This window comes from Hylobates moloch, unplaced genomic scaffold, assembly GCF_009828535.3.
Source record: "Hylobates moloch isolate HMO894 unplaced genomic scaffold, HMol_V3 SCAFFOLD_4, whole genome shotgun sequence".
Taxonomy (NCBI): Eukaryota; Metazoa; Chordata; class Mammalia; order Primates; family Hylobatidae; genus Hylobates; species Hylobates moloch.
In genome coordinates, this window is record NW_026652279.1 from 103,557,506 (window position 1) to 103,584,422 (window position 26,917).

Sequence of the window (26,917 nt, forward strand, 5' to 3'; positions counted from 1 at the left end):
ATCTTCTTGACCAGTATACAGTAAGGTATTTCAGGAGTGGAACTTTTTATTTTCAATCTACATTCACTTTTTAAATAAGCTCATCACTTGCATGACTTTACAAACCATCATGACCCCGATTTTCTCTCTCCGGTCCAGATCTCTCTCCTGAAATCCTGACTTGTACATACAACTGCCTCTTTGACATTTCCAGTTGGCTAATAGACATCTTAAATCAAATATGTCCAATACTCAGGTCTGATATTCCCTCCACCTCCATATTCTCTATCTCCAACTTCATCATTCACATTTCTCAGTCCAAAAGCTTGAAATCATCCTTAACTCTGTATCAACCCTACATCCAACCCTTCAGCAAATCACAATGATTCTACCTTCAAAACACAACCCAAATCCAACTACTTCTTACCAACATCACAGCTGGTCAAAGCTATAATAATAGTGTCTCAACTGGATTACTGCAACAGTCTACCAACTGTTTTTTCCCTGTTTTCATTCATACCCTCCACAGTCTACTCACTACTCAGCAACCAGAATGAGCCTGTTAAAAGGATCACTCATATAACACATTCCTCAAAACCCTCTAACGGTGTTCCACCTCACTCAGACTGAAAGCAGAAGTCCTTTCCATGGATTACAGAGCCCTACATGATCTGACTTTCTTTACCTTCTGATTTCTCTCGGAATCACCTCTCCTTCACTCACTCTGCCCCAATACACTGTCCTTTGCTATTCCCAGGTGTGCTCCTCCCTCAGCGTTTTTATACTGGTTATCCCTTCTGTCTGAAATACTTTCTACCCACAGGACTTCTCTCCTTCAGAAATTTATTCAAATGTCATCTGCTCAGTGACAGCATCCATTCCTCAACTGATATATTATATACTTATTTACTTACTTGACTGACAGTCGCCCTTCATTGAAAAATAAGCTCCATGAAGGTAAAAACTTCTGTTTTGCATACATCTCCAGCACAGTAGTGCCTGGCTAACTGATTGGATGGAAGGATGGATGGAATGAATAATCTTTTTTGAGTGAATATTGTAAGTCTTCATTCAACAAGGCATCTTTGCAGCATTTGAAACTGTTGCTATTACTTTCTTCCTGAAACAGTTGTTCTCAATGCTCCCTAAGAATACTCTCTGCAGTTCTGCTTCTATCTCTAACCACTCTTCCTCTGCCTAATTTGAAGGTTCTCTCCCTACTTTCCAATCTTGAAATGTTCAATCTGAAGACAGATTTTTCCTCTCATTATACTTGCATTCCTTAAGTTGTTACATCCATCCCCATGAATTCAACTAACACCCACACATTAATGGGTTCCAAGTATTTATCTTTAATATCAAAATACCTCTAGAACCAGGTCCATATTTTCAAGTCTGCTAGATAAAATCACCAGAAAAACCTCAAATTCAAAAGGGTTCTAGTACATGGAATTATTTAGCCCCCACCACAAATGTGCTCCTTCTCCCACTTTATCATATTAATTAATAGCAACTCTACTCACATATACAAGGTAGGATTTATGGACATTTTTGATTTCTCACTTTCTCTCATATCTCCCTTAACCTACCTCATATTTCATCAGTTAGTAACATGTATCATCCTTCCTCTGAAGCATTTCTCATATTCGTTTAATTCCTATTTCACTGGCCTACTTCAGGTCATTACTGCTTTGACCACAGCTAGTCATCATTATGCTACACTGCTAAAAAAAAAAAAAAAAAAAAAAAAAAACCATATTAAAATAGTTATTTATTGAAATATCTGATGCTCCTCAGACATTAATATTGCAACTTCCTCAGGAGCTGAAATCAGATTGTATCCATTTCTGTATCACTAGATTTCTATATGCATATAATTTGCCAAAAAATGAATGCTCAATTAGTGTTTGTTGAACTAAATAAAAATACGAAATGTAAGATCCAAGTTTCTTAGAAAAAAACTATGGCTCAGATTACATTATCAACGGATAAGTGGCAGTATATCCTTTCTAAATCACGAAGGGAACTTACCAATTTAACCACTGTTACGATGCAGTCTTAATTAAGTAGAGACCAAGAGCCAAGACACATTACTAGAAGCCTGGATGTATTTGTTACTAAACTGTAAGAAAGCATACTATTCTTAAAGTATAGCAGATTCAGAATGAGAGGGTTTTCTTTAAGATATCCTTAACTAAAAGCTAGAAATTATTTCATGGCTACAGAAACATGTTTTTAGAGAATGAACATCACATGATGAGCACCATCTGCGGAATGAAAGTCATTCCAGCCACTTTTATAGCTTGTTCAGAAAAAAGAAAGGTATTGTGAATTCTCTCTGATTGAATTTTCAGTGACTAATAATTTTTCCTTAAAAATACAGTCTAATTAAGTAATTACACTAAAATTCAAATGGATTTCTAATTCAAATGCAACTACACATTAATTTCTATGATAATCTAGGAGAAAAAATAATTATCATTTATCAAGGAAAAGTTAATGTGTATATATACATACCTTCTTAATTTACCATTATAATACATACTTCTATTTCTTAAGTAAATATTTTTTTCCAAATTCAACAATATTTTATTAATTTTTACCTCTTCTAATTCAAAATTCTTTGAGCACATATATTTCACCCATCTATAAATATTAGTTTAAAATAATGCTTTGAGGTAAATGTAGAAACTTAGAATAACAAACAGACCACATAGACTTCCCAGAACAGATGATAAAGAATTATATCAATAAATGCTCTGCCACTCTTTTTTTTTTTTTTTTTTGACTCTTCCACTCTTAAGAAAAGCTATTTAAGATGCTAATCTGGTTGTATACATCAGTGTGTAATGATCTTACAAAAAGGAAGTACTTCATTAAGATCAGACAAATGAACTTAAGCCCTCCCACTTGACAGTTTACTGAGTTACAACTGTCCATTAACTAGCTCTTCACATAATTAAGGTGAGAAGACAGCCATACTCTTTCTCCTCTAATCTAATTAATATCAATCCCTTTTTCCTTTTTAAAACACTCTACATTCAATTTTGAAATCATTTCTGTTCCAATATAAACTCAATCATTTTTCTACATTCCCTATAATTATGGTTAAAGACCAAAAAATGAAGCAACACTAGCTACTTTATTAAGAAAATTCAACTCTTTAAAGATATTCTATAACTTTATAATAAATTTGTATGACTAGTTTTGAAATTACAGACCAGAAAACACATCGAAGTGGTTTCTTGGTAAAGATAAAGACCTTTGTTCGTAACTGACTTTTTTAGACACTGAATATCTTCTGTTTTTTTCACAAAAACATTACATTGCTTCATTTTATCAGAACTTTTCATGAGTTTCTTCCTCCCTGAGGATGTGCCCTTGTTCCCAAGGCACTGCACATTGGGGTGAGGGGCATTAAAGTTCATCTGGAGTCACGACCTTTGATCTTAAACACTAGGCACTCTACTTCAATGACCAATGGCCAATTTAGCTTAGATGTTGATTAAATCAAAGATATGTTCCAGTTCTTTTTCCCCAGCACCTGGAATAAACCTTGAAGTGAACTATATTGTCAGAAGATGGCAATTTCCTGACTCCTTGAGCCTATGAATTAATCTCCCCATTTCCAAATGGTTCTTAATATCCACCCTCCTCCTCTTTCTGCTGCTGTTCCTCCTCCTCCTTCTCCTCCTACTCTTCCTCTCTCTCTCTCTCATACACACACACACACACACACACACACACACACACACACACACACACCTTTCTTCTCTTTCATCATTGGTTATTTCACTGCTTCCATTCTCTGCTGTCTCTTCCCTCCTTTGTCTCTTTATTGACCATTATTTTCCCCTTGCTTCTTTTTGCTTCTCTTTCAGATTCTGTCTCTAACTATACCTCTCTTCTCATTATCTATTAGGAACAGCTGTATATTAATTTTATTTTCTTATTATTATGGACATAACCAGTCAATGAAAATACTGTTTCTTTGGGTTCTTTGGCTAACTGCTCTGAAAAAAAAATCCCACTTAAGTAATTAGAATCCAATGTTCCACTCTTCTAAGGTCTTCTCATTATTAATAGATACACAGAGGGTGTTGTGTATCCCAAAGACTCTGGGTAGATTTGAAGATAAGGGAGAAAGAAATACCATTCCATATGCTTAAAGTTGTCAAATCCTGGCCTTCAGAAACTGAAGGTTCTATACAGAAAGCCATACAGCTTAGTGGTCACATTCTATTTCTTAGAAATCTGCACCTTGAGCCAAACCATGTAAGAAAAACAAAAACCGTCTTTCATAAGGAGGAATTAATTTTGGTGAGCCAATAAGTCTCTGCCAAGGGTCAACACTTTAAAAATATAGTTATAAGACATTTTAGAGTGTGACTGGCCTTTTGGAAAACACCACTGTTAACTACACAATGAGGAAATTATGCCACATGTACTTTAAAAGAAAACCATGCCCCACGTATTATAAACCACTTATGACAAAACATGAGACCTTCATTAGTTTAAATGAAAGCTCTATAGCAATTTCCATAGTTTTATATAAAATGCTCGCTTTTCACGTTAATAACCTTCACCCAGTTTCCTCAATGGTTAACATTTTTTTAGCACATTTCCCCCTCCCTCTGACTCCCCCTGCCTACTTTACTAGTTATCTTTATCTGAACAATTTGAGAGCAAGCTGCAGATATGATGCGCCTATACCCCTAAACACTCCAGTTGATATTTCCTGCAAACAAGAACTGTGGCCAGTGTAATCACCACATAAGCCTCCAAATGAGGAAATCCACTTAATATAACACTACTATCCAATCCACAGACCCTATTCAAGTTTTACCAACAGTGCCAATATTGTCACTTGTTTCTAATGGTCCAGGATTTAATTCAGGAACATATGATGCATTTAGCTATCCAATCTCTTCAGTCTCCTTTAGCCTGGAACATTTCTATGTTTTTCCCTGTCTTTCATGTCTGAACAGTTTTAAAGAATAGAGGCCTACATTCTATACAATGGCCCTAGAACACTACAATATTTCCTCATGGCCAAACATACATCATGAACTCTCAGCAAAAATTCCCCAGAAATGGGGAATTTCGGAGGCATACAATGTCAATTTGTCCCACCTGGTCAAGTTGAAGTTTACTGTAAAAATACCACTTTCTTGTTTTGTAGTCAACTGAGTCTTTTGGAGGGAGATATTCAGAGATTACGCCAATACCCTGTGCCTCATAGAAGCTCCACCTGCCAGCTTTAACATCCTTTGATGACTCCTGTCTAAATTAACTGCCACTCTGATGGTTGCCAAATGGTGTTTTTTCTATTTATGTAATTCCTTCTAGATTCACAAGTAGGCATTTTACACTTTAAAAGAGAATTCCCATCTCCATATTTTTTGTTCATTTATATCAGTATGGACTCATGGATTCCTATTTTATGCAACAGGTTAAAACCAATTACCATCATCATTTATTTTTATGCTCAAATTGTCCCAGATTTCAGCCACTTCAACCTGGAAACTCCATCGTTTTGACATATGGACATCATTTGTTGACTATTTCCTTACTCTCTGGCACAAAAAGATAGTCCAGGCTCATCTTCTACATTCCCTGACCTGATCCTTTTAGAGAGCATGGTATTTAGAAACCAGTGTCCAGGTACTTGGTGTGATCACTGCTACTAGAACATCATAGTTTTTAGGCTCTCTTAGGAGACAGCTAGAAAATATGTGTATGTATACATATACACACACTATCTCTATCTGTAACTATCTATCTGTTCATATATATTGTTTTAAAAAACCCATGATTCATAATAACACCAATTCCAATCCAATACCTTAGAGTTTTTTCTTGCCTTCCGCCTTTCCATGGTTACAAATCCCTCAGCCAACAGTGAAAAGCATAGCTCTTATTATCCTCAATATATTCATTCATTTGTTCAAACTTTTTACTAATTTGCTCAACATAACCAATCTCCCAATCATACCAGCCCCTCTGTGTTTGCTGCCCTATTTATCACAGCTGTCTTCTTGTTGCAATGCTGATACCTCCATGCCTACTAAAGAATGGAGGGGAAGGGAAAGGGAAGAAATAAGGATGGGGAGAGAAAAATAGGAAAGGTGAGGAAAGGAGTGAGGGAAAGATGGGAAAAGGCAAGAGAAGGGAAAATGGGAAAAGAAAGGAAAGAAAGGGAAGCAGACACTCACCTTTAAAACACCTTCCACAGCCATCTTCCCTTCATGACCTAGTAAAATACTATATGGATAAAGCCACTGGATTGCATGTTTGATTGGCATCATAGGAAAGGAATCCTATGTAGGAGCAAAAATACATAGGAATGAGCAAAATTCAAAATAATCACAGAAAACATCTGAAATGTACATATGACATTAAAATTGACTTATAAAAGTAACCAATAGGTGTCTGGTATTTTCTGTAAGTCTACAAAAACAAATATTCATTATTTTCTCTTCTCATTCCTTGCCCTTTCCCTGGGTATGCTTACCCATTCCCATCTTTCATCTATCTTCTACGTATTGATGGCTCCCACACTTCTATGTCTGGTCCTGACTTCTTTCTTGAGCTCTAAACCTGAACCCTCAATTGTTCATTACATGTGACTATATGAATATCCCATAGACCCCCATTTGAAACAGAATACATGTCTCTACCTTATTCATCCCAAAGTACCTGATCCCCTTTCATTCCTAAGTTAATCTCATCCACATTCACTTAGCTTCACAGTTATAACAATAAAATTAGAAAGTATTCATTATCCTCAAATCCTTCCTCACATTATTTGTACTGTCAATTCTGTTCACCCCACTTTAAAAGAGTCTATTGACAAGAAAGATTAATGAAATTTCAATATGAACTATCTATTAGATGATACTATAGATTACTGTTAACATGATATGAAGTGTGATAATGTTGTTCTGGTTATGTAGAAGAATGTCCTAATTCTTAGAAGTTGCATACTGATATGGTTTGGCTGTGTCCCCACCAAAATCTCATCTTGAATTGTAGCTCCCACAATCCCCACGTGTCATGGGAGGGACCTGGTGGGAGACAACTGAATCATGGAGGCAGTTAACCTCCATGCTGTTCTCATGACAGTGAATTCTCATGAGATCTGATGGCTTGATAAAGGGCTTTTCCCCTCGTTCACGCTGCACTTTTCTCTCCTGCCAACATGTGAAGAAGGACGTGTTTGCTTCCCCTTCCACCATGATTGTAAGTTTCCTGAGGCCTCCGCAGCCTTGCGGAACTGTAAGTCAATTAAACCTCTTTCCTTTATAAATTACCCAGTCTCAGGTTATTTCTTCATAGCAGTGGGAGAATGAACTAATACACATACTGAAGTATTTAAGAGTACTGGCTGCAATTTACTTACAAATAGTTTAGGAAAAAAAAAAAAAAGAAAAAAGCACATGCAAACAAATGTGGCAATATATTAATAATGGGTGATTGTAGGTGACGGGATTATGAATGTTTTACTATTTTTCAACTTTTTTTTACATTTGAGAATTTTCAAAATAAAATGTTCTAAGCAAAAACAAAAAGATTTCATAAAAGTATAAGATTTGATAAACAGGAGGAGAAATTCTGTTCTGGATGGATAAAACAATATCAACAGTACCTAGGATCCCTGACTCACAGGAAACATACATATATACATACATACATTCATACATACATACATACATACATACATACATACATACATTAAAGTTTAAAAATAAGTCTCTTGCCTAAGATAGTATTCCCACTATCTTGGATGGTGCCTTTCTCCACAGGGTCTCACTGAGTGTTACAAAAGCTTCCTAGTCATTCCCTCACTTCCAACAAAGGTGTCTTCCTCCAACATAAGTCTGGTCACCTTCGTAGCCCACCTACTTAATATTGTCTGATAAGCCACTTTTTCCACATCATAAAATCCAGGAAACTTCATTCATCATGCAAAACATTTCACAATAGCGTTCTAACTTCTCCCTCTACCACACACACTTGCTTTAGGGATACAACTTATTCTCATTCTCCAAACATACTAGGCCCTTTTGTGATTAAACACATTTGCCTGTGCTTTGACTTCTTGGGCCTTTCTATCACTCCAGACATGATCGCCATGACCTTTGTGAAACTGTAGTGGACAATGTCTGTACTCTATCAGATCCTCTCAGATCTGTTTGTATTCTTCTTGTGCCTCCTAGCTTTCTCTTCCAACAGCAACTGCTGTAGGTCTTTCTAAGAAGACTATCCTTGGGTTCTTGAAGCCACCCTTGCACACATGCTGGGAGAGCAGTTAGTGTCTGGGAATTCGTGTCCCCTGAGACAACCATGACACAGAGACTGATGGGAGCTAGAGCAGTGTGAAAGCCCTAGCTCCCCTAACTCAGGTAAGGACAGCTGTGAGGCCTAACTCACACTGCAGCACACCTCTTACTTGATCAGGCTAAAGCCACACCTCTTACTTGATCAGGCTAAAGCCTTCCTTCCCTCTGTAGGAGTTTACTGAGATTGCATGCCTAGCTCCTACTCCAAAGCTGAAAGCTCTTCAGGGGCTCAGAACACGTCCTTGGTCTCCGTACAGTTTACTGCACCACACAACAAATTAATCTCAGGCCTTACAATATTTATAGAAGAGTATGACAAAAGCAAACTGAAGTCATTAATCCCTAATGATTAACTTTCAAAATTTTTAACATATTTGAGTATGCCAGTCATTAATTTATTTTACTTACCAAGATTTGAACTGCAGCTGCTAAACTATCTAAAGGAAAATCTGGAAGTCCAAGAGTAGAAGATTCTTGGGAACATAGAGTTGTGGCAAAGGACAAGAGCTGAGAAACTCTAGGGGAAAAATGATATTAAATTTTAATAGTTTTAAAATATAAAATGTGTAAGTTGTTAGATATAAAATACAGAGGCCAATTTAATTAATCTAAAAAGATGATCCCTAATATTAATTCTTAAGGAACAATGGCTCCGCATCATAATATCCTACTTAAAACTCAGAAGCTGATTAGATGCAAATATATTCCTAAATTCATCACAATATTTGAGGTTTTTCATCACCTGGTCCAAATCTACCCTGCCAGCCTCATCTCTCACATTTCGTAATCCCAAACCTAAACTCTAGCCTCCAAGAGTTTTTTATGGCCCTAAGAACAAAGCATAAACTCTCACAATCCATGCTTTAAAAAAAAAAAAAAAAAAAAAAAAAAAAAACTTGTTCTGTTAGAATTTCTTGATTCCATTCTCTATCTGGCAAAAACTTGCTCATTATTTAGGACCCATTTCAAACACCAATGCTTTTGTGAAGCCCTTATAAAGTCTCAACTAATACCCCCCAATATTTTGAAATTATGGCACTTACTATACCATGTTAACCAAAGCTATTCACATATCTTTCAACTCTATTAGATCTTGAGTTTCTCGCCAAAGACATCTTATTAATTTTATCACCAAACATCCTAATACTGAAAAATTCTTGTAAGAATTCTAGTTGTTGAATGAATAAATTAATTAATCAATCAATCAATGAACAGGCAAAACAAATTCAACATTCAGTGTCCAGATATTTATATACTTACTTCTCAGCAGAAACATTGGCTCCAATTGAATATAACAACTTAAGTTGGTCCTAAAGTAACACAGAAACATATTAAATTAATTAACAAGAAATGTAACGGATTAAATGCAAATGTTTTATGGACACAATCCAACCTTTTAATTAAGCAGGCACTAAATATTTAATAGCAAAAAATCATTTATTGATACATTTCATTTTCTAAAAGAAAAGCCAGCCTTTAAAAAAAGTCCTTCCAATAATGCCATAATAATTTTTCTTCCTAGTTTCCAGAGATTTTCTTTACTCTTTATTCTCATATCTTTCCATAACCTACTGAGGAAGACATTTATAACTGCAGTAACATTTTTATAGCATTGAATTTCTTGTTATAAATAGAAAAACTGTTTAAAAAATAAATTATCCTTGGTCATCCTTACCTTGAAGGGTAAATAATAAATATCCCTGGCTTGAAATCGAGAACGAAGAGGGGGATCTAATGGATTCCCAGAATACCTTGGCACTGGCAAGCCCAAGGCAATCACTCGGAAATTTTCACTAACTCGGACAATTTTCCAAGAATCCAACTCTTTTTTGGTATGATCCTATAAAAGTAAGAGATCCAGAAGCTATAGCATAAATGATACAGATCACAACTATAAGAGCTGCCAAGTCCAAGGACTTAGGACTCGACTGTTGAGAAAACTGTATTGGAGAACACCATCAAAACCAAACTGTCAAGGAAGGCAGCAAAGTGAAATCAGGTTCAGGATGCCAGGGCAGGCTCACAACATGAAGACTGAGGTGTTTGAAAGGAAAAGCAGTTAACACCCCAAGGAATAAAGGAGACTTGGGTCAGATCTCCAAGCCTTAGTCAGTAACACAGAGGAAAACAGTCAGGGGGTAAGGAAAATACATGACTAGAGGTTGTAACAAAGGTAGTCCCTGATGGGCAGATCACCAGCAAAGCTGTGACTGATTACCAGTGGACCTTAAATAGATAATTATGTTTATGGGTATTCCTAGCAAAGCATATTACTAGTAATAACTAACATGTTTTGGAAACTTACTATGTGGTAAGCACATTCCATGGATTTTTCTCATTTAACTTACACCAGAATCCAATATAGACCATCTCCTTTTTATATGAATGAATGAACCAAAGTTCAAAGGAGTTATATAACTTGCCCATGGTCCTGCAACTAGCATATAGTGGAGCTTAGAGAATGGAAACAGTACGGGTTTTAGAGTCACAAATCCTGGCTCAGCTGCTTGATGTACACTTTTACTAAATGTTACCGTATGCATGTTATTATACCTTTGGAACCTTAGCCTTCTTAGTAGGAAAAATATCACCTACATTATTGTGACTGCTAGGAAAACTAAATGTGAAAATGTATGTGCAAACAAGTGGCCCAAAGCAGGCACCTGTTAAATCTCATTTCCTTCCTTCTCTGCCTAACTCTATCAATGGCTCTTCACATTCTTCAGCAGCAGGATCTACAGTATTGACTAATTTGTGTGAATGCGCATTTGTACACTCTGAGAGAAACGTCCACACCTTTCAGCAATTCTTCACAGCCCAAATGACAATATAGAGACTCTCAAGATGGCACTTAAGGCCTTTCCTGGCAGAAGCCCTGATTCTCTCAGTCTCAGCAACCAGTACATACCCATCCCCTTGACCCTCCTTCTGTGACCCTGTGCTCCAATCCATCTCCCAACTGCAGTCTCCAAACACATAATGCTGCTTCACCAACACTACTCCATCTTCTTGGAACAACACCCTTTTCACTTTGCACAGCGTAAACACAAGGGTCAGTCAAAGCTCAGCACAAAAAACATCTTCATAAAACTCAGATCCCCTTCCCTCATCAGAACCATTTTTGTACCCTTTTACTTTATCTTATGCAAGCTTCTATCATTATTTATTTGTGCATTTGCTTCTATACATGACTGTATCATGCTAGCTCCACGCTCTTGAAAGGACTTATTACCTCTAGTGTATAACAGGACAAATGTCTGTTGACTGATTGCATGAACTAATTTTAAAAATAATAAATAATTATTTCAATCATATTTTGGTATGAATCAAAATCAGAAATCATACATCTAATTAACACACTGACACTATGTCATATACACTAGAAAGTGAGAGTCTGGATCTAGCTCTGTCTGAGAAACCAAAAGTAGAATCTTCAGAGAGCTGACTAAATATTTCTCTTTTTCATTTACCCAAAAACGTTAAATAAAATATAAAGTTCATACAAACTGAACTTTGTATCTCTTTCCATAACAACAGAATTCTACTATAATCACCTTTATGAAACCAATAACATTTTTGAGACATTAAATTTAGAATATCAAAGCTACCTAGAAATAAATGGGGCTTAAGTTACGGTGTTAGAATCTTTTTACCATAAAAGTTGTCTTAAGATGATAGTGCTTTGTGAAGGGATCTTGCCTATATGCTGTGAGGTTCTCATGAGACAGATTCTATGAACACAGAAATAACATTTACCGATAAAAAATTATGTGTTTATACTGATATTTACTTTGGGAGAAAAATGTAGTAGACCCTTCTCACTTAACAATAAGCATTCTTTGTGTACTAAGCCTCTTTTTTTTTTTTTTTTTTTTTCCGACGGAGTCTCACTCCCTCACCCAGGCTGGAGTGCAGTGGTGCAATCTTGGCTCACCACAACCTCAGCCTCCCGGGTTCAAGCGATTCTCCTGCCTCAGCCTCCAGAGTAGCTGGGATTACAGGTGCATGCCACCGCGCCCAGCTAATTTTTGTATTTTTAGTAGAAACGAGGTTTTACCATGTTGGCCAGGCTGATCTTGAACTCCGGACCTCAGGTGATCTACCTGTCTTAGCCTCCCAAAGTGCTAGGGTTACAGGCATGAGCCACTGCACCCAGCCACTAAACCTCTTTTGACTCACATATCCTGAATTCCTATCCAAAGTAATACGTTCAATAACTTTTCACAGAATTCTACTTTAAGGATAAAGAATATATCAAACTTTTTGTTGTGAAGTAACTCCTATACTTAAAAAAAAAGATTCCATATTCTGAGTATTTTTTTTCCAAATTATTTACTAAAAATGGTTAACACTAATGTAATCTCTAGTGGCAAGTAGTTATTTTGTAATTAGAAAGCATCTAAAGAGAAAACGTTCTGCATAGTAGCCTTTTAAAAAATAAATTTAAAACCTTTCATTTTGGTAAATTAACAATACGAATAAATGAATTTAACTTTTTCTACTTGATTAAATCCTGGATTATCTCCTTCTGATTATATCAGAACAAGATGTTCCATGAATAGATCCAGAGGAAAATGACTGTACTTCACAAGAAAGCATCATCTAGAAACTCCCATAAACAGTAAAGAAACAGACTGCTTCTGGCCCTGCCAGCCATGCAGCATCAGTTCAATCAGACCCTCTGGCATTCATTATTTAGGGCCTAGTGTGTTCTGGGCTCATATTAGCACCCTGGGAGCAAGATCAAGAAGTATGAGACACAGATCTTGCTCCTGATCAATTTGCAACCAACCTGGGGTAGTAAGATTAGCACATATGTATCTCTACAGAACAGGTATGAGAGAGACTCTAGGTCCTAGAATGTACAGGCAGAGCAGTCAGTCACAGAAGGCTGGGTTAGCCACAGAGAGATCCAGTGTGGTACAGCTTGAGCTGGATGAACAGGGCTAAATGTCTTCTTGTCATTTGTGACATTACATGAACCCATCTTCCAAGCCTTTGAAGAGTCCCCACATTCCCTAGTTGTTGCCCTCTTTATATGCATGTTTACCACAGCATTTAATCATTCTATGGTATTCATTCATTCAACAAATAGTTATTAAGCACCTACCATGTGCCACACTGGATCTCTCTGTGGCTAACCCAGCCTTCTGTGACTGACTGCTCTGCCTGTACACTCTAGGACCTAGAGTCTCTCTAATACCTGTTCTGTAGAGATACATATGTGCTAATCTTACTACCCCAGGTTGGTTGCAAATTGATCAGGAGCAAGATCTGTGTCTCATACTTCTTGATCTTGCTCCCAGGGTGCTAATATGAGCCCATTGATCTAGGAACTTGAGATAATACCAGTTACAAAAATCCCTGCCCTTGTGAAACTTATATTCTAGTAGAGGGAAGCAGACAACAAAGGGCACTGTATTGCATTGTAAAAACTTTGAATTTTACTCTGAGTGGAACAAGAAGCTATCAGGGTTAGAGCATAGGAATGCCCCCAAATGGATGTACTGTTAAGGCGACCACTGACTGCTGTGTTGAGACCAGTGTCAGGAAGGAAGGATGGAAGCAGGGAGTGCAGTTAGGAGGTTCCTACAGCAACCTTGGCATGTGATGCTGGTGGCTTGGGTCATCAGAACAGAATATCCTTTAAATATTTTATTCATTTCTGTCAATACCTACTGGACCTTGAGCTTCCTGAAACTAAAAGCTGGACTTTCTTCAGCTTTGTATCCCTGGTGACTAGCACTATCTAGAAGTCATTAGTCTTTTATTAAATAGTTGTTAAGAGAAAGAAAGAAGGGGGAAAAAAGGAGATGGGAAAAGAGGAAGAAAGAGAAGAAGAAAAAATAGGAAAAAAAAATGGAAAAGAGAATAGTTATTAGACTGACCAAAAAAAAAAAAAGACAGTAAAACTCTGGGAGGTCTTTTGACAAGGTCTACAAACAGAAGAGCATTGTAAAACTGTAAATTCATGACTCTAGCAATTTACCCAAGATAAGGGCCATCTGAACATCTGTCCTGATGCCAACAGGGCCATGTCTTATACAATAAAATGGCACTGCCCATAGCTTGACAGCAAAGACAAAGCAACAGGATTTTCTTTTCTTACTTGGAGAAGTTTGTCGTAACGCTCAGCAGACATCAGGAAGCGTCCATCTTCAAGCTGCATCTCTCTGTTTTCCAGCAAATTGTTCAAAACAGGCAAAACATTCCTCTCTGCCTTTTCCAAACCTTCCAAAATGAGAGTTCTGCCTTCTGTGGCTGCACGAACTGCACACTATTTCCAAGAAACATAAAAGCAAAATGAGAATACTGAAGTTGCAGAGCTTGGCCTAACATTACTTGCAATGCAAAATCAAATTGCAGTTCTTGTTATAGGGACCAGAAATCAATAAAGCTGAGTTCCAGATCTTGTTTTGCTTTTTCTGCCTATATGATCTTAGGAAAGTGATTTTACCTCTTTGGGCCTGTTTATTTGTTTGTAAAATAAAGAGATTGAAAAAGAGGATCTCTGAAGTTCCTTTCAGCCTTGACATTTTAGATTATATACCCAATGAAATAAAAAACTAACAGCTATCTATGAACAAGGAACATAATTAAACAAGGGCACAGATTCCACAAATGGAAAAGAAAAATGAAGATAGTTATCTGTGCCACCTATCCCACAGGCTTCTTGTGAGGATCAAAAAAGCTAGGTGAGAAGGCTTGGAGACTGTAACATTTGTAAACATAAGTCATCATCAAAATAAATTGAGGTTTAGTGTGATGATGCTGACAACATTACACACTTAGAAACAGAAAAAGAATCAGATTTTACATTGGCCAACAGCAGACTGACTTAACGAGTACTACAAGTCTTCCAATAAATTTTAAGAAAATTAGTAATGGAGAAAAGTAGGAAATAAAGTAAACTGTAATATAAAAAATTACTATAGATATGAAAAAAATATTTTCCCTTAACTATAGGTCCTTAATAACATAGAAAACTACTTTTCGTCGAAATCCTTCATGTTCTGCTAAAAAAGGAAAACCTGTCATGTTTCTTCTGCACATTCAACCACAGACAGAGGATTAATGGTGCTAAATTTATACTGTTATTCCCTCCCTTAAAACTCGCCTTCATTAGTCTCCATGGCACTGCATTGTCCTAGGAAAACTGTTTTGTCTTCTCTGCCTGTCCATTAAATGTGGATGATGCCCAGAATTACATCCTCAACACACAGCTCTTCTTACCCTACTAGGACCTCCCTGAAAATCTTATTCAATCACATAGTTCCAACTACCACCTTTATGCTAATGACGCCCCAGAATCTTGGGGGTCTGAAACTCCCCCAAGTTTCAGAACCATGTAGTCTCATTAGTACCTCATATGGGGTCCCTCAGACCCCATGAGCACCTCAGGTCCCTTGTACAACACTGAAAATATCCTATTTTCTCCAAACCTGCTTCTCTTCTTTATTTTCTATCTGGGGTGTGAGCACCATTGACCCATGCCAGAGCCCTGATGTTTCTTGAACTCATCCCTTTCTACCCCTTCCCTAGTTCAGGCTCTCCTTACCTCTCAGATCGCCTCCCAATAGTCCAAGCTCCTTAATTTGGCATATTAGCCTATCACAGTGCGGCATCTACCTACCTCTCCAACACCATCTCCTGATATTAGTTGCCTCACATGTGGTATTTCTGTGACAATAAACTGGTTATCTCCTTCTACACATATACATACCATACTGCTTTACCAGAAAAATCTCTGTCTTTACTTATACTGACCCCTCACTTAAAATTTAATTTTCCCTATAGTAATTGTCCAAAAAAAGATCTAAATGTTTGATGAGGGAAAAACATATCTCTATTTTTTTAAGACTTAATATCCAAATAAATTTCTGGAGTAGCAATGTACTGATTTTCCAATGTAGAAAAGAAAAGAGGCATTGCTTAATCAAGCTTGCATACTATCCTCTTTTAATAAACTGTTGAATTTTGCACTGTATAGTAGAGCTTAGTTTATTTCAAGTGTCTACATAATGTTGTAAAATGATAAACTTTACGAAAGCCATTTAGACTAAAGAGAATCATCCATTTTAAGATCAATTCATGAATAATCCCTCAAATATATCATTACTGCAATATTTTAATTCTCTTCTACCAGAGTAGCCATCTTGTTCTAGAAGCTTTATTTAAAAAAAAAAAAAAAAAAAAGCATGGATAGAAGTGACTTAGTAGTTTCTAAAGAACAACAACAAAAAAAGAATCTCATCTTTGCTAGCTGTATAAAGGACAAAGCCATAGAAACGGTTCCTGGGATATTAAAAGTCAAAATATTGGCCGGGCTCAGTGGCTCACGCCTGCAATCTCAGCATTTTGGGAGGCTGAGGAGGGTGGATCACAAGGTCAGAAGTTCAAGACCAGCCTGGCCAATATTGTGAAACCCCGTCTCTACTAAAAATACAAAAATTAGCCGAGTGTGGTGGCAGGTACCTGTAATCCTAGCTACGTGGGAGGCTGAGGCAGGAGAATCACTTCAACCCGGGAGGCAGAGGTTGCAATGAGCCAAAACCACACCCCTACACTCCAGCCTGGGCGACAGAGCGAGAATACAAACTACCTATAAAAATTCACATTTCAGTTAAATTATATTTTAGGTTTTAGGTACATGTCATCAGTTTGTTACATATGTATCCATGTCCATGTTGGTTTGTCACCCATTAATCATTAACCTATGAGTGAGAACATGCGGTGTTTGGTTTTTTGTCCTTGCGATAGTTTGCTGAGAATGATGGTTTCCAGTTTCATCCATGTTCCTACAAAGGACATGAACTCATCATTTTTTATGGCTGCATAGTATTCCATGGTGTATATGTGCCACATTTTCTTAATCCAGTCTATCGTTGTTGGACATTTGGGTTGGTTCCAACTCTTTGCTATTCTGAATAGTGCCGCAATAAACATACATGTGCATGTGTCTTTGTAGCAGCATGATTTATAGTCCTTTGGGTATATACCCAGTAATGGGATGGCTGGGTCAAATGGTATTTCTAGTTCTAGATACCTGAGGAATCACCACACTGACTTCCACAATGGTTGAACTAGTTTACAGTCCCACCAACAGTGTAAAAGTGTTCCTGTTTCTCCACATCCTCTCCAGCACCTGTTGTTTCCTGACTTTTTAATGATGGCCGTTCTGACTGGTGTGAGATGGTATCTCATTGCAGTTTTGATTTGCATTTCTCTGATGGCCAGTGATGATGAGCATTTTCTCATGTGTTTTTTGGCTGCATAAATGTCTTCTTTTGAGAAGTGTCTGTTCATGTCCTTCGCCCACTTTTTGATGGGGTTGTTTGTTTTTTTCTTGTAAATTTGTTTGAGTTCATTGTAGATTCTGGATATTAGCCCTTTGTCAGATGAGTAGGTTGCAAAAATTTTCTCCCATTCTGTAGGTTGCCTGTTCACTCTGATGGTAGTTTGTTTTGCTGTGCAGAAGCTCTTTAGTTTAATTAGATCCCATTTGTCAATTTCGGCTTTTGTTGCCATTGCTTTTCATGTTTTAGACATGAAGTCCTTGCCCATGCCTATGTCCTGAATGGTATTGCCTAGGTTTTCTTCTAGGGTTTTTATGGTTTTAGGCCTAACATGTAAGTCTTTAATCCATCTTGAATTAATTTTTGTATAAGGTGTAAGGAAGGGATCCAGTTTCAGCTTTCTACATATAGCTAGCCAGTTTTCCCAGCACCACTTATTAAATAGGGAATCCTTTCCCCATTGCTTGTTTTTGTCAGGTTCATCAAAGATCAGATAGTTGTAGATATGCGGCATTATTTCTGAAAAAAAGAGAATTTCAGACCAATATCCTTGATGAACATTGATGCAAAAATCCTCAATAAAATACTGGCAAACCGAATCCAGCAGCATATCAAAAAGCTTATACACCATGATCAAGTGGGCTTCATCCATGGGATGCAAGGCTGGTTCAACATATGCAAATCAATAAATGTAATCCAGCATATAAACAGAACCAAAGACAAAAACCACATGATTATCTCAATAGATGCAGAAAAGGCCTTTGACAAAATTCAACCACCCTTCATGCTAAAAACTCTCAGTAAATTAGGTATTGATGGGATGTATCTCAAAATAATAAGAGCTATCTATGACAAACCCACAGCCAATATCATACTGAATGGGCAAAAACTGGAAGCATTCCCTTTGAAAACTGGCACAAGACAGGGATGCCCTCTTTCACCACTCCTACTCAACATAGTGCTGGAAGTTCTGGCCATGGCAATCAGGCAGGAGAAGGAAATAAAGGGTATTCAATTAGGAAAAGAGGAAGTCAAATTGTCCCTGTTTGCAGATGACATGATTGTATATCTAGAAAACCCCATTGTCTCAGCCCAAAATCTCCTTAAGCTGATAAGCAACTTCAGCAAAGTCTCAGGATACAAAATCAATGTACAAAAATCACAAGCATTCTTGTACACCAATCACAGACAAACAGAGAGCCAAATCATGAGTGAACTCCCATTCACAATTGCTTCAAAGAGAATAAAATACCTAGGAATCCAACTTACAAGGGACGTGAAGGACCTCTTCAAGGAGAACTACAAACCACTGCTCAATGAAATAAAAGAGGATACAAACAAATGGAAGAACATTCCATGCTCATGGATAGGAAGAATCAATATCGTGAAAATGGCCATACTGCCCAAGGTAATTTATAGATTCAATGCCATCCCCATCAAGCTACCAATGACTTTCTTCACAGAATTGGAAAAAACTACTTTAAAGTTCATATGGAACCAAAAAAGAGCCCGCATCGCCAAATCAATCTTAAGCCAAAAGAACAAAGCTGGAGGCATCACGCTACCTGACTTCAAACTATACTACAAGGCCACAGTAACCAAAACAGCATGGTACTGGTACCACAACAAAGACATAGATCAATGGAACAGAACAGAGCCCTCAGTTAAGGTTTCAATTAAGCTTTTGTTCACAAAAATGTATTTACTTCAAGAAAGCATAGCTCAGAACAAAAAAGAAATTAATTGTTATCATAATCTAGGGTAATATTATTTTTAAAAATCTAAAACTATTAGCAATCTTTCTTATATGACAGGCTAAATATTGTATTTGACTTTTTAAAAACTCCATAGGGATGAAAACCCACATTCTTTGAGATAAAACTAGAAATATACAGATCAAAATGTAATGGTTCACCATCTATGGGCCACAAAAAGCAAAGTCTTGACAACATAGGACAACAACAAACACTGCAGCTCCACTTTCATTCACCTCAGGTGTACTGTGGTCTGCTATGCATTCAATCTCTTCAAAGGAATTCAGAATAAGCTATGCAGAGAGATCAAAAACAGAAGCCAAATACACAAGGTTTCCTTTCCATCTACTCTAATGGCATTACTGTGACCACAAAGTTGAAAACGTAGGGATAGTTGGAAAAAAGATAATACCATTTAATGATCTCTTGAAACTCTGGTCAATGCTGCAACTTTTCTCCACAGTCAAATGCATACAGGTATATGTATAGAGCAGAGACCTCAATTTAAGAATCTCTGCTACTAATGAATGATAGAAATAGAAAATCATCAATTTCACAAACACCATAGTAGTAACTGTTGTAGTCAAGAATCCAAAATAGATGTTAAAATTAGTGGGTAAGTATATGATGAGAAACAGGATATTTGTATACACTCAAATATCTCCTCACAAAATATTTTAAAGTGACAAAGTGAAAAATAATACAACACTGGAGAAATCTAGCAGAAACCACCTTAATTAACCAAGTGATCAAAGTCAATGTGACCAGTAATGAGCTATATCAATCTCACATACCAGACTTCTAACATGATACCCTGAGATGGGCACAACATCACTTTTATATTATTCTTGCTAAAAACACATCATTTCAATCAAATCATAAGGAAACATCAGACAAATCTAAATTGAGCAACATTTTGCAAAATAATTGGCCATGAGGAGGTAAAAGGAGATGGCTGCTGCAGGGACTTGGTTGGGGACAGTGTGGGAGATAGCAGTTTTTTTTTTTTTTTTAATGATTCAAAAACTTGAGCATGTTTAAATGATGAAGAGGAGCTAGTAGAGGAATACAGAAAAGAGAATGTATAATTATTGAAATAAAACTAAAAGAGTTGCTACTAGATGTTGGAGACAGTTTGGTCTATTTACTGAGTGGGAACATGGTAGAGCCTACAAGTTTATAACTGATACATATCAGGTGCTTCCAAGTATACTATTTAATTTAACCCTATGACAGTCCTCTGAGGTACACAATATTTTACCCAATTTACTGGAAGAGAGGTTATATAATTTGAAAATTGCATGGCTAAAATTTTAGTCTGTCCTTAAATTGAGAGAAAATGAGTAGATGAAGAACTAAAAAAAGTCAGTAAATAATCACATCTAGAGGTTATTAGTCATCTCAGAGAGTCGGTTTTACTAGGCATAGGAATTTGCTGTGTTATCTATGCAGAGAAACGAAACTAAACACACATAAAACATCTCTACACACACAAAATACTCAGTTCAACATAGAGCATACATGGTCATACAGCAGTGCAATCAACCTCAAAGTCTTCTAGAGATAACTACAATGACATTTCCCCAAATCAACATTGTTTTTCAAATCATCATCAACTCAGCAATGAAACTAACCACCTGCCTAAAAATATCTGAAAAGAGAGGCAGTTAACAGAAAAGGCTCATTAGTCTTTTAAATCAACCTAACCCACTAATTGTGCTATTATCCTCATGTGACTTAATTAAGAACTGTGATACTTCCTGTTTGCTAAATTGTTTTCAAGATATAACAAACTTCAGTTTAAGCCTCTCTTTTCATTTGTTTTACTTGTAAATTTTTTTTTTTTTTTTTTTTTTTTAGTTTTTCTTACAAAAACATTTACCAAAGCTCTTTCTTTCTCCTAAAAAATCTTAATGTAAGAAAAACCAATTAGGCAAAGATCCAGTTTCTGACAGTGGCTTCTAAATGTCTCCAACTTTCTCTTAATAATCCATTAGACAAATTGCCAGGAAAATTCTGTAAAAGAAGAGCAATTAGGAGTGAGTTTAATTTAGGAATAGAAAGAACCATGACTAGATAGGCAAATCAATAAAACAGAATTTAAGAAGGTATGCTAGTCTCTCTAGAAATGTAATGTATGAACAAGAAACTCTTGTAAATAAAAGAGGTTAGAGATTTGATATAAACCTCTTGTACTGTTGGAAAAAAATTTTTTTGCTATTATTACATGTATTACCTTTCCTATATAAGGAAACTAGTTAATAAAAATGATTAAACATTTTAAAATATAAGAAAAGTACACTTCAAATTAGTAGAAATTAGGAATTCGGAAAAGAAATCCAAATGAATTTAAAAATTTAATGATAAAAGTAAAATCATGTAATTACTGGATAATCATATAAGTGACTTTTTGAAAATAATCTTGAATTGGGGAAAATCTTTCCAATAACTCAAAGGCAGATACCATTAAGAAAAAGATTAATAGGTATGACTACATTCAAATTTGTCTATACAGCAAAAATATCTCAAACTAAAAGACTGAAAACTTGGAAGATGTTTGTAACATATACAATAAAGACCACATAAATATCTTTAGTATAAATTAAATTTTTATAGATTATTAAGAAAATTAACAATACCCCTATAAAATGCAAATTAGCACCACAAAAATATATATTCAACTTCACTGGTTATTAGAGAGCTAAAGGTAAAACATGATATTTTTAGACTTTCAAATTGGCAAGGATTAAAAAAGAATGATAATATCCAGTGTCAGTAAGGTTAAGACGAAACCAGAACTCTCATTCATGGTTGGTCGGAGTGCAAAATGATAAGCTTATGGAGAGTAATTTAGAAAGATATATAAAAATGTAAATGGCCATGTTATTAACCCAGAAATTCTACTTCAATAAATTTATCTAAAGGAAATGATAAGATTAGTGTACAATGATGTGTATTATCCAGTCATCAAAACAGTGTTTTGTAATTATAAATGAACCAAAAAAACCCCAAATGCCAATCTGTGGAGGACTGGCAAAAAATTATGGTAATACAATATGATGGACTTCTACGCAGATATTAAAAATAATGATATAGCTCCATCTTTACCTGTGAAAAGGTCCACAATATGTTGTTTACTCAAAAAGCTATAACTCCCTTTCCAGGACTAAGCGAATAAGGAAAAGAGAATAACAGGACAAATATTGAGAATATACAAGGAACTCAATTCAATTGCAAAAAAAAAAGATAAGATTTAAAAATGGGTAAAGGATCTGAATAGACATTTCTCAAAAGAAGACGTACAGATGGCCAGTAAGGAAATGCCCAACATCACTAATCACCAGAGAAATGCAATGAAAACCACAATGAGACCTCTCTCACCCCAGTTAGAATGGCTATTGCGAAAAAGAGAAAAAGTAACGGATGTCGATGAGGATGTGGAGAAAAGAGAAGTTCTACACACTGTTGATGGAAATGTAAATTAGTACAGCCATTATAAAAAACAATATGGAGGTTCTTCAAAAGTTTAAAAGTGGAGCTATCATATGATCCAGCAATATATGGACTGAATACATGTATTAAACTATCACTGCACATCCTGTGAAAATAGACTATTGTCAACTAAAAAGAAAAATAAATGAAAAATCTTCCCAACCTTTTTTCTGATTAATTCAATATAAATTATTTCTTAATTTTACACACTAAATGGCAATAAGAATGGATATTTTATAGTGCAACTGAATCCAGAGGCAAGAATATTATAAGGGGATTGCAAATGTGTAAGGGTGGTATAATTTTTAGAAAACAAATAAAAAGACAAAAATGAATCACCCAAGATTTAAAAATTTTCTCTCTATTTGCCCTTTGGTTACATAGTTGTAGACCCAGAACATATGAAAATTAAACTTTAAAAATATAAATAAGAATACTAGCTAAAAGGAGAAAATCTTGAGAAGATGCTCTTTGGTAACAAAATCTGAAATGCTCAATTTTCAGAACTAATACTAGTTAGTTACTATTTCAGTATCACTTTGCTTCCTGGTTCTTCTTTAAAATAGCCTATAAAATCATTAAAATACTTAATCAGTACTATCAAAAAGTACTATCAAACTTTATAAATATGACTACATTTGTAAAGAATAAATTTTAAAAATAAGCAACTGAATAGAACAAATGGCAAGTCCATTAAGTAACATAGCAACAACGTACTGTGCCATACCATATATCTCAGACTCAACTGGAAAGAAAAAAGTAAATGTTACAAGTTTTCTGCCCAACAGAGGCCCAAGCATCTTAACCTCCTTACATCAATACCCACTTTGCCTCATTTGCATAGCATGTAAATGTGGGGGTACAATCTCGAAGTATTCTTGTTCTTTCATACCTACGTTTCATCTCCCCAGTGGATTCTTAGCTCTACGAAGGATGAGAACCCTGTCTTTTATGGCGTACTAGTACAAAACTGGCTCACAGCAGGCTATTAGCATTTATGGAATAAACATGCAACCACTCAGTTAAAAGATGCTGTTATATAAGGTTAGGAAGAATTTGTGTAGGAAGGATGATAGTTATCTATGCCTACACTTGTTATGAAAACAGAATAGAACAAGTTTAACTATCAGCATGAGAGATTTAGGCTAGATAGTTGGAAGATTTTTCTATACAGGTTGTAACATAAAATAATTGTAGTATAATTTTTTTGAAATCTTTTTTAAAAAGGAGCAATACACATATTTTTTTAATGTGGAATGACTAGTTGTAATCATTCCTCAAAGTAGAAATTAGGCCATCTATAAGGAGCTCTCCTTGTCCTTCAAGCTACAGAACTTCCAGAGACCTAATTTTCTCAAATAGAATTCAGAAAAAAATGCAGCAGGATCCTTCTGGCCCAGCCATCTCCTATCACAGCTTTAACCACTCAACACATGGACATGAAAGATTTCAAGATAAAAGTAGGTGTGTGACCTAAAATCAAAAAGTATCTAAGTCCCTGTTCTAGATTTGCTTCTGATTTGATATAAGACCTTAGGCAAACAATTAATCTGGATGTCTTTGTCCTCATTTACAAAATAAGAATATCCTCAAGGGGTATTATACAGTGTACCAGTTTAAGAGTCAAAGCAGTACTGCAAAAAAAATTTAAAGTAATTGAACCTACTAAAATATAAACTATTATTAATGTAGTCATTATTTAATAAAAATAGAGTCCATAAAGCTTCAAATTTACTCAAAATAGCTATGGTGTAAAAGTACTGAGGAAGCTAAAGAAAAATTTTTTAAATTACATTTCAAGTTCTTCATTTTAACATATCAGAATAGAATCGGATTGATTTTTGGTTGCTCTACCATTTACTTATTATAGGTGACTTAGATTACTCACTGAGCCTCTATTTCTCTCTAAAACTAGGCTCATTTTGGTGCTTACCTCATAGACTGTGTTGCAGATTAAATCAGATAACTTTGGGCACACAGTAAACCTTAAAAAACAATTAGTTGCTGTTACTGTTATGAATACAATCATCATTTTCACTGTCATCATGATCATCATTTTTTTTTTTTTTTTTTTTTTACATGCAGAGTCTCACTTTGTTACCCAGGCTGGATAGCAATGACTCAATCATAGCTCACTGTAACCTTGAACTCCTGGCCTCAAGTGATCCACACACCTGGCCTCCTCAAGTATTGGAATTACAGGCATGAGCCACTGCACTCAGCTCATCATCACTTTTTTAGAGAAGTAGCATAATATGGTAAAAGAACCTGAGCTTTGTAATTGGACGGAGCCTGGTTCAAATTTTACCTCTGCTATTTATCAGTTGTACAACCATCACCTTCTAAGCCCCTGTTACTTAATCTGTAAGATGGAAAAGTCATCTTCCTCCTAAGGATGTTCTGAGAATTAAATGCAATAATACGAAGCACCTAGCACAACGTAGGTCTCCCAATAAAAGTTTCCTTTTCATCTCTCTCTTTTTTTTTTCAAAACAAATTACATGCATCTGTCAAACAGTTAACATGATACAAGTAGGCCAGTCGCAGTGGCTCATGCCTGTTACCCCAGCACGTTGGGAGGCCGAGGTAGGCGGATCACCCGAGGTCAGTTCGAAACCAGCCTGGCCAACATGGCAAAACCACGTCTCCATGAAAAAATACAAAAATTACCCAAATGTGGTGGTGCGCACCTGTAGTCCCAGCTACTCGGGAGGCTGAGGCACGAGAATTGCTTGCACCCAGGAGGCAGAGGTTGCAGTGAGCCAAGATCATGCCACTGCACTCCAGCCTGGGTGACAGAACAAGACTCCATCTCAAAAAAATATATAGATAGATAGATAGATAGAGAGATATACATATATATCTATATATATATGCAAATAGAAAAGAGTTGTTCTGAGTACGATAGCAACATAACAAGGAGCAAACACTTGAGTTCTCACACAGAGGCCACAGTAAACAGAGAGAGATCTTCCCCGACTGTCCAAGTGCAAATTAGGATGTATTTTTAAATAATGATGTGGTTATTTGTACTAATGAAAAGTGAGAAAGAACCTGAATGACCAACAATATAAAAAGGTAGAAAAAATAGGAATGTTACATAAATAACAGCATACCTATCTGAAGAAATATTGTACGGATACTAAAAATCATATCTTTGAGTAACATCTAATGTCAAAAGGAGATGCTAGTGATAAAATGCCAGGTTTTTAAAAAACACTATAAACTTTTTATACATGGTATACCATTTTTGTAAAAATTATACATTATACATTATAAACAGATATACACATAGACAGAAAGAAATACAGAAAAATATTCATACTGCTGGTCTTGAAGAGGAATACAGCAAGTAATTTTTCAATTCTTTCCTATGCTTTTTAGTATTTATTATGCTATCCTTCTTTACTGTTTGGTTTCCCCAGCTAAAACATAAGCTCTATAACAACAGAGATTTTTGGTTTATTTGTTCGCTGCATCTGGATAGTGCCTTGCACATATCAATCATTCAATACATATTTGTTAATACAAATATATATATGCATTTATACCTATCAAATGAGCATTTATGACTTGCATAATCAGAAAAAATAAACTTTACTTTGAAAACAATATAAATTCCCTATTACATATTATTATTAACCTAATTATCACCTTCAAAGGTAGCAGTTGAGTTTAACCTCTTGCTTTATCATCAGTCATCCTTAGTCTTAGGTGGGAATTAGTGAAGAGCTTAATGGCCATGACCAACAACTCAGGATTTGGGAGTTTCCAGCTGATATGTCAATTTGTAATAACCTGGATATCAGTCATAGGTGCATACAATGGGAACGATACTGAAAATCCCAACCTTTCTCCCAATACCCACCAGAGAGCCACAGGTACTTTTTCACCTATATTGGGCCATCAAGTTACAGGGATCACCTAACAGTGAATAAAAATACTGCCCGTCCCTTCAGCCCAAACATCAAATTCAATGGTTAAGAATACTGAATAAATAAAAATGAATTTTTAAATAAAATAAATGTAAAGGCCTTTCAGTGTAACAAATATA

General features: G+C 35.9%; 1 protein-coding gene across 1 annotated transcript in view; it reads right to left on the bottom strand.

Moving 5' to 3' along the window:
- The window catches only part of VWA8 (von Willebrand factor A domain containing 8), a 427,846-nt gene that overhangs the window by 336,335 nt on the left and 64,594 nt on the right, over positions 1-26,917 (bottom strand). Inside the window, exons 5-9 of the mRNA XM_032150771.2 lie at positions 14,431-14,598; positions 9,997-10,161; positions 9,582-9,631; positions 8,730-8,838; positions 6,195-6,299 (exon numbers count right to left, since the gene is read on the bottom strand). Of these exons, the coding sequence (XP_032006662.1) occupies positions 6,195-6,299; positions 8,730-8,838; positions 9,582-9,631; positions 9,997-10,161; positions 14,431-14,598 (597 nt within the window). The remainder of the gene's footprint in view (positions 1-6,194; positions 6,300-8,729; positions 8,839-9,581; positions 9,632-9,996; positions 10,162-14,430; positions 14,599-26,917) is intronic.